The sequence below is a fragment of the Centropristis striata genome, chromosome 1 (genome assembly GCF_030273125.1).
Source record: "Centropristis striata isolate RG_2023a ecotype Rhode Island chromosome 1, C.striata_1.0, whole genome shotgun sequence".
NCBI classification, from domain to species: domain Eukaryota; kingdom Metazoa; phylum Chordata; class Actinopteri; order Perciformes; family Serranidae; genus Centropristis; species Centropristis striata.
In genome coordinates, this window is record NC_081517.1 from 39,097,800 (window position 1) to 39,114,411 (window position 16,612).

A 16,612-nucleotide genomic window follows, 5' to 3' on the forward strand; every position below is an offset into this window, starting at 1 on the left:
TTTGTGAAAATTTCACATAGTATCTTTAAATTGTTATTTGCACAAGAACATTGTGTTAGCTCTGCTTCTGCAAGACCTTCTTCAAGATCTTTGAAGCTAATCAGGGTTTCAAAACAGACCTTCAGATGCACATAAACACAACCTCCTCCCTGAAGTAACAGGATGTACCACTCTCACCTCCTTCTGTATCTGTGTGCTTGTACCTCAGCGCTTTAGTCCTTGAGAACTCAGCAATAGATAAAGCTGTATCAGCCTCACAGCAGCCACTGGAGTGAATAATGAGCAGAGGTAATTTATAGTTTGCTTGGCTCTTTGCAAAGATCCTAATCAACGGTTTTACAGCAGGGGGCGGATATCGAGCTATACTGTACTAGTCAAAGTCAAAGTCCTGATATTTAATGATGGTTATATTCCAAGCAGAGGCGTATTAACTGCTTGTTGGGTTGCTTGTTTGCTGTACTTGTTGTTTTCTGACCACCGTAATTTGAAAAAAAAAGAAAGAATAAATGGAGTTTTTAGCCTTTTTACTCAACAGCAGCTGCTATTCAGGCTTCACAGTATCAGAGACGATCTAAGACGCAGGCACAGGAGGAATGTGAAAGTTCCCCTCCAGACACATTTTAAAGAACGTAAAAATAATCTGCTATGATTAATATTTTGTTTCACATGGGTTCCCTCATAAAAGCTGAAAAAAAAGTTTCTGTTTCTGTCTGGAAGCTCTGTCCTGACCCTAGCTGTGTTTCCAGTTGAATCGTATTTTGAAGCAAAATTTTGACATGTCGCATTAAAGAAAATGCAAATTAGGGACATTTCTATCAACTGATTTTCATTAAATAAATAAATCTGCATAAAATGAAGATAGCAGTGAAATGTATTGCTGTAGGCTATTCCGTCAGTAAAAAGTAGAAGAAGAAGAGATTGAGCAAGAGGAAAAATAATAAAAATAGGTTGCAAATTGGACAACTTTGGCCACCCATGAGAGAAAATATGTCTTCAGGAATTTGATTCAATTGGGCAATTTATAATTGTTGTTTCATGTCAGAGCAGAAACAGCTGATCAGTCATGTGAGTTAAATGTTCGCTACGTCAGAACTTACTTGCAAATACCGTTCCATCTCCTGTTTGGCGCATTAACTAATTGTTGAACAAGACAAAAACCACCTCATGCGAGCAAGCACCTCAAGTTTTTCAGATTTTGGTGTTTCCATCAATTTTTTTCTCAGGTGAATCTTCAAAATGCACATAGAAATTCGTTGGTGGAAACACGGCTAATAAATTCTGGATCTGGCCCCACCTACCACCGCTGCTTGCACTAGGTTGACTGGTGAATTGAGAATACACAATGGCAATAAAATATATGTGAACCTTTTGAAATTACCTAGTTTTCTGCATAAATCTGTCATAAAATGTGATCTGCTCTGCATCTATAGTATAGTATAGACAAACACAATGTGCTGGTGGAAAAAGAAAGCGCAGATAAGATCACATTTTGTGAAAAATTAATGCAGAAAACTAGTTAATTTAAAAGGGTGCACATACTTTTGCCACTGTATATAATATTTATTATCCCTGTCCCCCAGCATGAACATAGTACAGTAATCAATGCACTGTTGTCTGGTATATGCTTATAATATTGCAGCTGAAATATTTATGGCATTGTAACTTTAGCTGGTTACTGTTAATGGCATTTCCATCCTGGACAAAAACATTAAACAACATATTTTATTGCTCGGAGCATTTAAAGAACATGTTCATTGCATGTTCGCCAACTTTCTAATTTATTTTTCCAATAATAGGGGTAATTTTTCCAAGTCGGGAACTCATTCGTTCATTATTTTGTCATTACATAAATGCAGCACAAATGCCCTATCTCGCAATGTTAGTAAGTTGTGCAGCCGCCTCAGAATTCAGGCCCACTACAAAATGTAATGGATATTCTTTGACTCATGCTACAGACTTTCAACAACATTTATGAAAATCTGGCCAGGAGTTTTTCTATAATAGTGCTGAATAACAGGCAAATCAAAAACACAAATCAGCGTAATTAATTCAAAAGAGTATATTATAAATAAATATTAAGTAATGGCTCACCTAATGTGCTGAAACCGTCTGAGATGATCAGTTTGTCCTCCTTGCATTGTCCAGTCTCTCCTGTGATAGCCATGTCAGTGATCTGCAGTTTAACCAGGAATCCTTTGGGCACAGAAATCTTCCAGGAGATTCTCTGATGAGCAGGATATGGATTCGGGAACCCCGGGGAATGGAAAAGTCCTTTACGCCCCTCAAGAATTTCTACACCACCTCCTGCACAATAACAGATAACAAAAAGCTGCCATTCAACATTCCCTTTTGTTTTTCACTTGATGAGGACCAGCTTACTTTGATACAAAACGTCCCCATGAAAAGGTTCATTATGTAGTACCTTAATTGGCCACTGGAGAGAACCGGTCTGTCTGCCAGTAGCTTTAGTACGGTGATGAATAGATAAACCCTCGAGGGGGTTCTCCCCGCTCCTACGCACTGAGCTACTTGCATTCATCGTTATTTGGTAGCTGTCACTTGATTATAGCTGCAGGGAAAACTGCACAGGGAGGCATAACTGTTATGTAAGGTGGATCAACAAGCTCTCACCGGCCGAGAAACGACCCTCATAGATCATGTAGATCACTGGTTCCCAACCTTTTTCTTAAGGGACCCACATTTTTACCATTGTAAACTTTGGCGACCCCCCCGTTGTCCATTGCTTCTATGAAGCCGAACTCAATGTGACTTTCATGGTACCCTCTCTTTTTCTTTTTGAGATATTCAGCATTTTCATCTCCCTGACGCTTTGCCATTTTTCCATTAGCTCTGTGTTTCTGTTGTTAGGTGAGGCTACCGCTAGGTGAGGTTACCTGTGTATACTGCGGAGGGATGTTACACATGTCCTTATTCTCGCGATATAGCCTTTATTTTTAAACTTTTCTATAGTGATTATTCTATTTAAATAAATGAATAAACGTTTAATGTAGCCCTTATTTAGTTGTTTTTGTCCCACTAATAAATTAAATGCTGACTCATCTATATTTAACACATTAGATTTATTACATCCCTTAAAATCAGGAGGGCTTCGCGACCCCCCATGGATCTTTGGCGCCCCCCTGGGGGGGTCGGGCCCCCCCTGTTGGGAATCACTGATGTAGATGATGATATTATAGTTTACTGTGCATCAGTGTTCAGAAAACTGGTTTGATGATCTGATAAACGAGCTCTGAAGTGAAAAAAATGAGGGTGGTGATTAACAATTTTCTCGGGCAGCTGGTTCAAAAACATTGATATTTGACGTAGCATATTTTAACTAAAATCAACCTAGAGACATGCTGGTGCAAAGGGAGGTTGGCTGATGGATGGTACAAAGAAAAGTTTGGAGCACATTCTTACCAGGCGTTGTGGAAGGTGCAGAGGTTTGTATGGTGGGTCTGGCTGTGGATGTGGATGTGGGGCGGGCCGTTGTTGTGCTGGGAACAACAGGTGGAAGGCTGGACTTGGTGAAAGTCGCTCTGAATCCTTTAGAAGTCAAAGTGTTGTCCGATTTGAAGCGGACCACCATTGTGTTTCCACTGGACTCCACCGGCTTTGGAAACGTCCCCCCACAGAATTTACCTTTGATGGAAGATACGTACATAGTGTTAAAGGGTGGTAAGTGGAATGACTGAAGTGGGGCCGTGGACGGAGGCAGCAAAATGGGTAACGCTTTATAATAAGGTCCTTATAATAACCATTAATTAACAAGTAATAAGGCACTGTTCTCGCTTTAGATCCGGTAGATGCAAAAAGCATAGTTAACTTATAGTTAACTTATAATAGATGAGCAATAAAGTATATTTTAATATCAATAAGCAAACAAAATGAGATTAATAAAGGCATGGCAAAGACATAATTGGTGTTTGTAATGCCATTATTAACACTTATATAAGCTTATAAACACACAATAATATTAATAAGCATCTTGTAAGGACTTACAAGGGACTTATTACTTGTTAATTAATGGTTATTACAAGGACCTTAATATAAAGTGTTACCGCAAAATGTATTTTAGGCAGCTTTAAAAAGAAGGCATTCCTACGCAGGAAAAGATGCAAAACATCAGAATGAATGTTTTTCTACAAGCTTTTAACTGGAAGATTATTTTAAGATGTAACCCCTTGGTAATCACCAAATGATTAGTGACTAATTTATTTACATACTGTATTTTAACTTGATTTTTATACTATATTTTTTCTCACTGACCGTAACTGATTACAATTATATTTATTCTCCAATACCTAGTTACTTTCCAGCATTGGTCACACAATAACATCAACAAGCTATCTGACTGAAGCAGCCGTTCACTCCTGTGTTCTGTGAGGTAAAATTACAGCCTACGTTTTTTGTCAAAGGAGTCTGGTGGTTTTGAATAGACTATAGCTGGATATAACCGCTTCAGTTCCCTGTCGACAAGGTGAAGCTGTGAAAATATTCTAAATATAGCCTAAACTTATAAACAGATATTGATTTTTTTTAAGCGTCTAAAACACATTTCATTACTGCCCCTGTCCACAGCAGTACACTCCTTAACTTCAGTGTCAATATTTCTGCCTGTTTCTCCAATCTGGTTGCGTGTCGCCATCTACTGTAGTAATACACTGACTATGGATAAGAACCTTATACAACCCCACTTTTAAAAAATCCCTTTAAAAAGTGATAAATAATCACAGAGGCCTGAGCAATTGCAGCAACATCCCCAAATTTCAATTTAGACAATTGTCAATTAATCAATGCTGCTCAAACAATGAAGTCTGAGCAGACAGACTTACATTCATTAAGCTTAAAATAGACTCCAGACCCTCTCGTCATTGTACAACTTCTCAAACTTTTAATTGAGCTCATCTTTTATTCATACGGCCACACAGTTGACATTGCTAATGTTGAACAAAGGCCAGATTCTTTTCGGAAATTCTGACCCTCTGCATTATAATCGCTCACCCAGCTTTGACATAATCTGTGCTGATATGTGAAAATATTGTGTTATATTTAAAAAAAAACAAAAAAAACCCTGTTAATCTCATACATGCAAAGCACATTTTTTATCCTCTTGTAAGCTTTTCCTCTTGTAATCCTCACTGCATTCTGGAAACATGTATAATGTCATGCTTACTGAGTGCAGGAGAGCCGGCTTTGTGGCCATCGTAGACCTGAACAAAGTCTCCACAGACCTCAGGGACCAGGTCAAAAGAGGTAAATGTCAGTCGAACCCTCTCGCCTTCAGGAACCGTGATTTTCCACTGATCCCACATAGAAATGAAGTACAAACACACAACAGTCATTCACTGCATGGACAGATTTACCCAAATATTTGTACCTTTTTAACCTTGTGGTTGCATTATGAGCTCCGTTGTGACAAACTCTCACTCATAACAAATATTATCAGTGATTCTGCTCTTGTTTGGACAGGTGGTGACCTGTCAAACTAAAGCACAGCCAGATGAAATCATGATGACAGCTAAATGACACCATATGACTCCACGCCCAAACCCAGCGTGCAAAGCCTGACATTAAAATTGACTCCGATTTAATTAGATGCATTAATCAGCGATCAAGACCACAAATGCTGTCAAGAGGAGCGTGTTGTGATCTATAGCTTATGGATTTATTTTGAAATGGTGATTTGAAATTTTTAGGAGTTTTCAGAGCAACGTGCCAATCACTGCCAACACACTGTGGTACATTTAATATGGTATGTTATAGTATTATAGACATATTGTAATATTGAGCTGATGTTAATTTGCACAATTTACAACTCAATTCTCCAGAAATAAAGAGAAAAAAATACCTCTGTAAACCATCTGTTTCTCTCTACATATTTTTGTGATCAGTAGATTTAATTTGCATGAATTTATAAATGACATCAAGTTAAATCTGAATTCAGCTCATTAATGCACTTCATTAAATGCAAAAATCCAAATGTTTTTTCCCCATTATTATCATCATTATTGATTTTATATTATTTTATGTTATATTTTACCTACTACACCTATAGGTGTTTTTTTCTTTCTTTGAAAAATAAATGCAATTTTTATTATATATTATTATTATTATTATTATTATTTATTTATTGTTTATTATTATTGTTTACCTACCTAATTTCTTTCCATGACTATTGTATTATTGTCTTTTTAGTGGGTATACATTGCATATTTGAAAACTGTAAATTAAAGAATTCCAGAAAAGGTAGCCCTTAAATTAAATACACAACATTGCAACCTGTACTAAAATTGATCTACAATTGACATTTTTTGTACAAGATATGAAGAAAGAAAAACATGTGATTTGCTAAAATAGACACATTCATAGGAAGCTATAAAGACCCCAAAACGTTTTTTCTTAATCAGCTGCCTGCTATTAATAATGTCTGCATATTAAAGGGAGAGTTCATCACAAATAAAAAAAACACATATTTTTCCATTTTTCCTCTTACTTGTATAGTACTAATTATTAATCTCTATTGTTTTAGCATGAGTTGGCCGATATCTCCAACACTCACTCGCACTACAAGTAAGAGTAAAGATTTATTATTTAGATTTTGGTGTGAACTGTCCCTGTAAGTATAAAGCAGGAGGTGATAAGTATAGCTTAGCTTTAAGACTGGAATCAGGATCAATACCTGGAGCACCTTTAGCATTCATGCAATGCTGGCAGAATAGGAACAACAGTAAAAACTAAAAAATGAGCTGACATTTTTAGGTTGAACAAATAAACTAAATATTTTAAGTTTTGTTTTTGAGTTTGCTCAACTCTGAATTCAGATTTATGTCAACTCAACTGTAAGTTGTACTAACTTATAATTTTACATTGTAATAACTTTTAATCCTTACTTCTGCTAACTTCTGCAATGTGCTGAATTGGCACGATTGTAACGCCACTATGAATGAATGAATAATGTTGCGACCACAATTTTGAGTTAGCATTGATACGCTAATGGCTACTCTTGTAGCTGTAACAAGCAGCGCCGCTAGCATCAGTTAGCTGCTAGCATCAGTTAGTCGCTAGCTTTCGCTGATGACCGAATTTCACCGCTTTCCCGCATTTCACAACAAGGAAATAAGAGTTAGCAGAACTATTGTCCCTTGTTGTGAACCGCAACTTAAAGATGTAAGTAACAACAACTCACAAACTTGTTTTTGAGCAGGCAACTTGCTTCCTTTGTTGTGCTAACTTACATTATTGCCCTAAATGTCAGTAATTTATATTTCCAAGTTTTACCAACTTAAATCACTGTTTTAGGCCAAAAAACACAAGTTGGCTTTTTTGCAGTGTAAAGGGAACTGCAGGTTCTCTCTGTCACTACAATTTACTTCTTTCATGTCGTCATGTGATCAATGATGCAGTCCAAAACCAATAATTATAGCAGCTATAGGGGAAACATTAGTAGCAGGATAGTTGATTCTGGGAATGTATTTTTCTGAGGGAAATGTTTTATCCACTCTTCACACTGTGCAGTGTGATGCACTACAGAGTAACATCCTCTGATAAAGGTCAGCAGTGTTGCCTCAGTGAATGTTCCCTTGCAGCTGTCACATCCAGTCTCTTTGCTCATGTGCGTACCTGGTAGAGTGCTCCGTTCGGGTAGTTCTGCTCTGAGAAGCTGGGGGTCATCAGATCCCCCCGGTCACCTTGGAGAAAGCCACCGGCTCCGGCTATTTCTGGTAGCAGAGATGGAGGGCACTTCAGCTCCACGAACACCTCAAGGATAGCCGTAATACGCCACTCCTCACACACCCATTCACACGCTTTTTTTTTTCATTTCATTTCATCCAGCACCCATTTCTATAACATTTACCTTCTAGCTCGATCATATACTTAAAAGACAGACATCCAACATTATGTCAGAGCCAAGACAATTTTCTTGCTGAAATGGATTTTCCCTCATCTCCTTACCTGGTGCGAGCTTTGGAGACACAGCTTTGTAATGAGCCTTGAATCCTTGGTCTGTTACTCTGTCATTGGTGTCGAAGAAAACAGTCAGATGGTTTGTGAGTGACACCACCGGCTTCGGTTTGGTGTAGCCGCAGAATTTACCTATAAGAACACACAAATTATGTAGAAACAGGCATTTCTGCACAGCTAATTTCTCAGCAGTGAAAAAACAGAGTTAATTTTCAAAACATTATGGCACTGAAAGAAGTCGTTCATTTCAGTTTGAGGACCAGACAGGTGGCCAGGTTCCCCCTGGAATCTGATTGGCCACTCCTGGTGCCCCACCTACCAGAGGAAGAAGGTGACAGGAAGTTGATTTGTTGATACCAGAGACTCTCTATGGAGTGACTGTTTACATTTCTTGTATGAAAGGCCACATAGACGCACTAAATGACTACAAAGTGACATAAGATGACCATAAAAATGCATAAAATGACCATAAAGAGACACAAAACAGTTACAAAGACACACAATTACCAAAATGAGACACACAATGGTGCCAAAGAGACACAAATAACCATAAAGAGGCACATAATTATTAAAAAGAGACAATATGACTACAAGGAGGCCCAAAATAAATAAAAGGCATATGGCTACAAAATTACACAAAATAATAACATAGCAACAAAAAAATACTAAAATACACACAGAATGACCACAAAAGGACACACAAGAGACAAAAAATGACAACAAAGAGACACAACATGACTACAAATAAACACAAAATGGATAAAAAGTGACACAACATGACTACAAAGAGACAAAACATGACTACAAAAAGACACAACATGACTATGAAGAGACAAAACATGACTACAAAAAGACACAAAATGAATAAAAAGTGACACAACATGACTACAAAAAGACACAACATGATTACAAAGAGACACAACATGACAACAAAGACACATAAAATGAATACAGACAGAAATTTTTTTTGTGTCTTTTAATCTGTGTGTTTTGGTCCGATGTAGGGGCCTTTTACATGAACATGTCCACAAGACTTACTTTTTCTGGCTTTCATTTATTAGAATGCATATTAACAATCTTTTTTTTTTTGTTAGTTAGTTTTTGATAATTTTATAATTCTTAGTATTAACTGGCTCTAAATAACTAAGAGAGAACACAAAACGGTGACCAAAATTATACCAGATGAACAGAAATCAAAGATGTCTGTGAACCAAGCACCCTGCTTTGAACTCTGCAGTCTGGCTGCAGAACCAGCGGTGTGTTATTATAAGCAGAGCAGTGTGCAGTGGACCAGCAGGACTGTGCGGCTCTCTAGCTGAGTGTGCCCATGGACGGATGGATGGGCTGATTTGGGCATGACATCAAAGCTGCCACTGCCACTGCAGGCTGCAGACTATGTTCAGTATCCATCCATCTATCTATCTATCCATCTATACCCCGATTTAATATGAGATCATTTTTTTTTACCAATGGTTCCCAGAGAGTCTCGCAGTGTAATGAAGTCTGACGTGCAGAGCTGATTTTCTTCCAAAGCAAACTCCTCAAACCACAGTTGGATCACCTGCAACAGAAACATGCATCCATCTTTTTTCACTGAGAATCAGGTGAGAGGAGCTTGGTGTGAAATATGACTGCATGCATGTCTATATACATACAAGGGACAATGTGCAAATTGCGTCTGTGTAATTATAGGTACACACGTGCAAATATCTGCCTGTGTATGTATCTTTATGCAGGTTTAAAGACAGCGAAAGGAAGATGGAGACGTAAAGAGACAAAGAGAGAAGCAGCCACTGCAGGGAGGCAGCCATGCAAACAGAAAAAGGAGAATCAAGGATTTAGTTTTTCTCCTGTGGGTGTGGGGAGGAGAGCTGAGGAGAATGAAGGAGACAAGGCAGCCATCTGTCCGTGACGCTGCCACTGCATCCAGCCCAGCTGTCCTCCACTGCTTGGCCTCACATAAGACAGTTTGCCCAACAGTGACAAACTCCACTGATTAGACACACAGGCACAAACACAATAAAAGACCCAGTCTGAAATAGAGACATGAGTGAGATGTTTTGATCAGCATTGTCTTGCAAAGAAGATGAATGTTTTGAAATTGGTTTTTCAAGAGAACAATTATTTTTGGGCCATTATCTCCTTCTGTTCCGAGAGAAATATTGAAATTACTATTTTGACATTTAACATTTGTTCTGAGGCTACATGAAGGATGGAAGACAGTTTAGTGAGTTTACAGATCGAGTCGGTTTGGAAGAGCAGTGATGCTGATGCATGTCACCTTGTCAGGGTCCACAGTGATGTGCCAGGTGCAGCTCTTTCCATTCTCGTAGTGACTGGGGTAGCTGGCGCTGGTGAAGGTTCCCGACTCTCCAGACAGCTCCTGAGGACTACTACACCCTGAGTCCGGCCCTGGAAATGTTTGACAAAGGTGGATGCTTATAACTGTTATGTTTTTGGAAATTATAGCAAAAAATCCTCTTGCATTAACAATTTGTATTACAACATGCTTAAGACATTCTCAGAAAACTCGGAACCTCCAGCTCACATGCAGGTTTCTACAACTTCTGTTTTTTTTACAGAAAAAAGATTAAGTATGAAGATTATTATATAACAGCCTCCCCAACAAAATGGCATTATATATATATATTTATATATATATATATATATATATTTACTTTTAGGGCGACCTCTAGTGGTCGTGGTAAATATGGTGTAGCGAAGGAGAAAGTCAGATTGTGTCGTGTAAAGAACTTCTGGAATTACATTTCCTGTTTTGAATGCATAAAGTGCGTTCACACTGATAGTTTAAAAAATGCACTCTGAGGACCCGGATGTTGCACCTATAACAGTCAAAAAGTTTAGTGTGGCATGCTGGATGCGGCATGTGGGACACTAACCCACATCGGTCGCCATCTTTGCTACGTAGCTGAAGGTGTGGGACCACCAACCTATTTGAAACTTGTGAAATTTTACAATGGTGTCTACTGAACTATACATTGGTAGGAGGCCCCGGAACGCCTCGGGGTCCCCCAGAAGGAGCTGGACGTTGTGGCTGGGGAGAGGGACGTCTGGAATGCCCTGCTTAGCCTGCTGCCCCCGCGACCCGGCCCCAGATAAGCAGACGAGAATGGAATGGAATGAACTATACAAATTAAAGGAGGCGTGTTTATTTTCCATTACATACCACCATACTGTCGTCAGATATAAGCAATTATTTACTGCTGATACTCTGTGATGTCCTCCACTGAGCCTCCATTAGGTGGATAATAGCCGTGCACGATTATCAACACTAACCTGTTGAAATTTATGCACTGGGAAAGTAAGTACATGAGTAGTGTGCACAGCTTATCACATGAAATTGTACGAACAAAAGTATCCAAATTGCGATGCAGCATGCGGAGGAAGGAGGTGGAGGTGGAGGTGGAGGTGGTTGGATGTGTTAAACAAACACAGGACTTTGATGCTGTTCCTGGCCTGCGTGAAACTAACACTGATTTAGAAAAAAAAAAACCTATATAGGCCATTTAATTTACGTAACATAGCCGACGTCATGTAACATAACATATTTCTTCTTTTTTTTTCACCCAGTCCATGATCTGATCTGACCAAGCCGTTTTATTGCCGTAACCTAACTAATCACAACTGCTCTGGGATTGTAAAAGTTAATACTGAAGACGTGTTGATCTCCTGCCACTGGTAAGGGACACAAATTAAAAGCTTCTGTGGGTCATGTTAGAGATGTAGTTCTCAAAGTGTGTGGCAGGCCTGACTGTTGGCGTGCATGACCGGGGGGCAAAATGTGATGCAGAATAATATTTTTATGATGAATATTTTGTTGTTGTTTTTTACGGCTGAAGATTAAACAAATCCTACTTTGACAATAGCACTGGTGTTCATTCAGACATAGCATTTTAGTGAAAATAAACACGCCTCCTTTTAGTGACTATACTAAATGAAACAGTTATTTCTTTAGATTTAAATGTAATGTATCAATGGTATAGGCCTAAAGCAATTTGTATTCTGCAATTGTAAAAATGTGTAGCTTATATAAGGCATTAAAATAAATGCTTTAACATTTTAGCCAACTAAAATGTTATTGACGGCCCAAAGCCTTAAACTCTATGTTGCCAACTTCAAGTCTAGTTTTGAGTTTTCCTTGTGAGGCAAGCTTTCAATTTCAAATATAAAAAGATATAAACATATAAACATATTTCTTCAGTGTCCAACCTCTCATTTGCACTCGGGTCCTCACTGCATTCTTACGAAATCATATTAATAAAACTCTTATTATGACCGATTAGTAATGTTGATAGGCTAGTTTAGACTTAGTAGGCTGTTTTACCATGAGTGTAAGGCTCAAAATAAGGTTTGCAGCTCCATTCCAACTTTTTTTTTCTCTCTTTGTGGCCAATTTTGTGGCTTCTTTGTTAGAAAAGGTTGCCAACCCCTGGCCTATGTGGTTGTATGGATTAGAGCAGTATTTAACATTAACCCAATTTAACATGCATGTTGTCCGCGACCCCCACTCACTGAACAGAATCTCACACGCACAGTTCAGATCACCCAAAAAAGAAACAAAATGACCAAAAAAGGAAACAAAATGACCAAAAAAGACACAAAATGACCAGAAAAGACAGTAAATGACCAAAAAAAGACACAAAATGATCAAAAAAAGACACAAAATGACCAAAAAAGACACAAAATGACAAAAAAGGAACAAAATGACCAAAAAAGACACAAAATGACCAAAAAAGACACAAAATGACAAAAAAAGGAACAGAATGACCAAAAAAGATACAAAATGACCAGAAAAGACAGTAAGTGACCAAAAAAGGAAACAAAATGACCAAAAAAGACACAAATTGACCACAAAATGATCAAAAAAAGACACAAAATGACCAAAAAAAGACATCAAGTGACCAAAAACACATTCACACATGAACACTTTAACACAGTGGAGACAGAGTTGACTTCCAAAATGATTTGGCGACCCCCAGAAATCATCTCGCGACCCCAATTGGGGTCCCGACCCCAAGGACTTGTTGGTTTGGCATGTTGGCATGGTAACATTTGCTAATTAGAACTAAATATAACGTACAGCTGAGAGAATATGATGGAAATATCGTTAGTTGTGCAGGTATTTTATCATAAACAATAATTTGCAAGGCTAAAAACATCATTCTGTTTAGTATTATATAAACAACAATGCTGCGTGTTAAGTGTTTACCTTAACTAAATAAAACTAAATAAATGATATTCTAATAACTAAAAACAAAACCACCTTAGGGTATCTGCAGTGAAAAATTAAAATCAATTGAGATGCCTTGGTAACAGCATTGATTATACAGTATGTCATCATCCGCAGCAGCAGCAGCGTGCTCTGTCCCTTGTGGCTGGAGCAGCTTCTGTTTGGGAGTCTGGAGTGCAGCTGTGTTCAACACAACAAAACAACTGGAATATATTTTGTCATTTAGGCAGAACACAACTGTCAACATAATCATGTTGTTGTTCTGTTATGTAAAACAGGCCGCCTAGTTTGGGGGGCAATGATCCTTTTAATGCATTTCATCAAGATAGACTGAGGCAGTGAATGAATAAATAACACAGCCTGAGTTACAGCCATAGATATAAAACTGTTTCATATCTATGGCCATAACAACGTGCGTGTCCTATCTGCTAGCACACGTGTCTCAAAGACTTTTATTTCAGCTGTGCAGAGGACACTGATGACTTGTAATGCTGAAAGCAAATTGGTTCAGCTGATATTCATTTACTTCTCTAATGCAAACACAAACAGATTCTCCCACTTCAATTTCCAAAGACCAAACAAGGCAGCAGACATGTGTCTGCTCTCACAAAACCATTTAACACTGAAGGATTTTTTTTCTTCCTAGCATAAGACCAGGATAAATAATGGGTTTCATAAATGAAAAATGAAATGGAAAAGAGACGGAGCTGGAGGTGCTGCTTGGTGTGTTGTTTTACAGTAAACACTAATGATGTTGTGACGGCATATGTATCATTATTATGAAATCCCTGGGAGAGTTCAGAGGTCAGGCGCAAAAAATAGTAGTTATAATAAAATTCTGCCTGATATGTGTTGTCATCTCTGCTCTGCTTATAGGAAAGAGAAATCTCACTGAGAAATTGTCAATAACGTCTTTATTTGTTGAGATATTTAGTAACTAGTAACAGTCCTCAGTAACTCACATTTTTTATGCAGCAAATAACCTCAAAGTCTTCTCTGAGGTCTCCCACTGATTCTCATATTTGCTACTGAAACAGTTGTGAAACATTTAGATTTAACCCTTTATCAGGCGAAGAACTATATTTGGTAACTTCAGTGGATATCAGAATGAGGTCCCCATGTCTCTCTGTTTGGTCATAGAACCACATGGATTTCTTCCAGCTAATCAGCAAAGATATTTCGAGAAAAAAGTTGCAAACTTACTAGATTAAAGCTGCAAATCTACAAGAAAAAAAAAGTTGCAGATTTAAGAGGTTTAAAGTGGCAAATCTGCGCGAAAAAAGTAGCAGATTTCACGAGAAAAAAGTGGAAAAAAACGTTTTTCTCGCAGATTCACCACTTTAAAACTCATAAATCTGCAACTTTTTTCCAGTAGATTTGCCACTTTAATCTTGTCAACTTTTTTACCATTGATTTGAGATTTTTTGGTCACAAATTTGAGATTTTTTAAATCATAAATTTGTAACTTTTTTTACCGTTAATTTGAGATTTTTTGGTCACAAATTTGAGATTTTTGTCATAATTTTGTACCTTTTTACAGTTAATTTGAGATTTTTTTGTCAGAAATGTGTAACTTTTTTTCTCAAAATATTGCCCCCCCCCTCCCCCGGGTAGGTGAAAAAAAGGATTTATGTGGAAGATTTGTGTGTATCTGTTTAGTTTCCTTCACTATTTAATTTTTTAACTTCCAGATCATCATTTTCCACCCAATGAAAAAATACTGACAGTCAAAGTTATTATCGATCAAAAAAAGTCCAATTTGACAACATGGTCCTCAGGCTGCTCTCACTTTAGACTCCTCACTGTCGCTGTCTTGTCTGTTTTTCCTCACAGCTACTAAACTATTCACTACAATGTGTGTGTCTGCATATAGAGACATGAAAAACGCACTGCAACCTGTTATTACATAAACATTGGACTTTACTTCTTCTTGTGAAATGTCCATTAGAATAATAATAGTAGTTATATAATACTTTTGGCTGTATTTCTGTGAATCTTTATGTTATCTTAGAGGGATATGCACTTAAAAGTAAGCAAATAAACACAACAGATAGCACAAGTATTGCAGCATGTTTATCAGTTATTTTCAGTTATAATACAATGTGTTTTCTCAGTTTTTACACTCACCTTCATGAGTAGAGGAGTCAGATTTCTCAGTGAAGTAGACGACCATGAGGCCGATGCAGGCTGCGGTCATGGCCACAAAGAGAAATATCAGAAACTTTTCCAGGGTGCTCAGACCCCGACTGCCACCCATCCCCATGTCCACTTCAATCACAGAGATGCACCAAACTGTTCTTTGTCCAACAATTCAACAGCCTTTTAGCAACTCTATCTGAACTCTGACAGCACACTCGACCCTTGAGCTCCTTCAGATGTGGGGTTGCAGCAGGCCAGCCTGAGAGGGCTGCATGTGAGGAGTCATAAATCATATAGTATGATAATGACAAGTTAATGAGTATTGATGGACGTGGTGTCCCAATCACAAAGGTCATCAGTATATCTTTCAAGGGAGCTGATTGGAATAGAAGGTAAAAGGCAAACCTGTCAGCTGTGGAGCAGAAAAGATGCTTTTTATACGTTTGATGTGATCATTATTCACTGAAATATGTCACAAAATCTAATTATTGACGCATCACTTCCTTTCAGTGTCAACTGTTCAGACGATGAAGTGTGTTCTCGTTCTTTGAAGATAGCAATCCAGGGTGCGGTAGAAAAAAAAGGGTAACATTTTTAGTATTTTAAGGTCTTTTCAATTACATTTTGTTTTTTATTACACTGCAGTTTGTAAATCAAGTGCTGTGTCTTTTATTATTGGTGCTCGCTGCAGTCGAGCAGTGTTTTCTCAGCTGTAAGCAGCAAATTCATTATCTTAAAAACTGATGACTGAATGTTTTATTTATAGCTCGTTCATTACATTCACGCTCAGCAGTGTGAAATCTATTGATAGTCAACAGATTTAAATCAGCAAAAGGCCTTGGCCAGAGATTGTGAGAGGGCAATGTGAGTTTATGTCCTCAGTGTCTTATTTTATTCTTTGAATTTGTGTTTAAGCAACCTGGGGTTCACTGTTTCCTATCCAAAACTTACAGATATTTCATAAGTTGATTTTTTAAGACTAAATGTTTTATTTTGAAAACTCTCTGGTAGAGGTGGGACCAAGTCGTTGTTTTTCAGGTCAAAAGTCAGTCTCAAGTTCAAAGTCCTTAACGCTGAGCTTAGAGTCATGAACAAGTCATAATGTACAATGACATTTTAGCAGCGGTGAAATAATATACATTAATTAAATTTGAAAATCAATAATGTTTATTTTATTTTATTTGTACTTATTTGCTTTTTCTGGTTCTCTCATGTAAATTGATTGGGAGCTTTCAGTTCAAACAAAGTGGATTAAGT

General features: G+C 37.8%; 1 protein-coding gene across 1 annotated transcript in view; it reads right to left on the bottom strand.

The window, feature by feature from the left end:
- Nucleotides 1-15,473, bottom strand: part of zgc:154142 (uncharacterized protein LOC555481 homolog) — a 36,935-nt gene extending 21,462 nt beyond the window's left edge. Inside the window, exons 1-8 of the mRNA XM_059333836.1 lie at nucleotides 15,338-15,473; nucleotides 10,247-10,377; nucleotides 9,433-9,526; nucleotides 7,957-8,097; nucleotides 7,624-7,721; nucleotides 5,177-5,303; nucleotides 3,421-3,642; nucleotides 2,092-2,304 (exon numbers count right to left, since the gene is read on the bottom strand). Of these exons, the coding sequence (XP_059189819.1) occupies nucleotides 2,092-2,304; nucleotides 3,421-3,642; nucleotides 5,177-5,303; nucleotides 7,624-7,721; nucleotides 7,957-8,097; nucleotides 9,433-9,526; nucleotides 10,247-10,377; nucleotides 15,338-15,473 (1,162 nt within the window). The remainder of the gene's footprint in view (nucleotides 1-2,091; nucleotides 2,305-3,420; nucleotides 3,643-5,176; nucleotides 5,304-7,623; nucleotides 7,722-7,956; nucleotides 8,098-9,432; nucleotides 9,527-10,246; nucleotides 10,378-15,337) is intronic.
- Nucleotides 15,474-16,612: the final 1,139 nt, after the last annotated feature.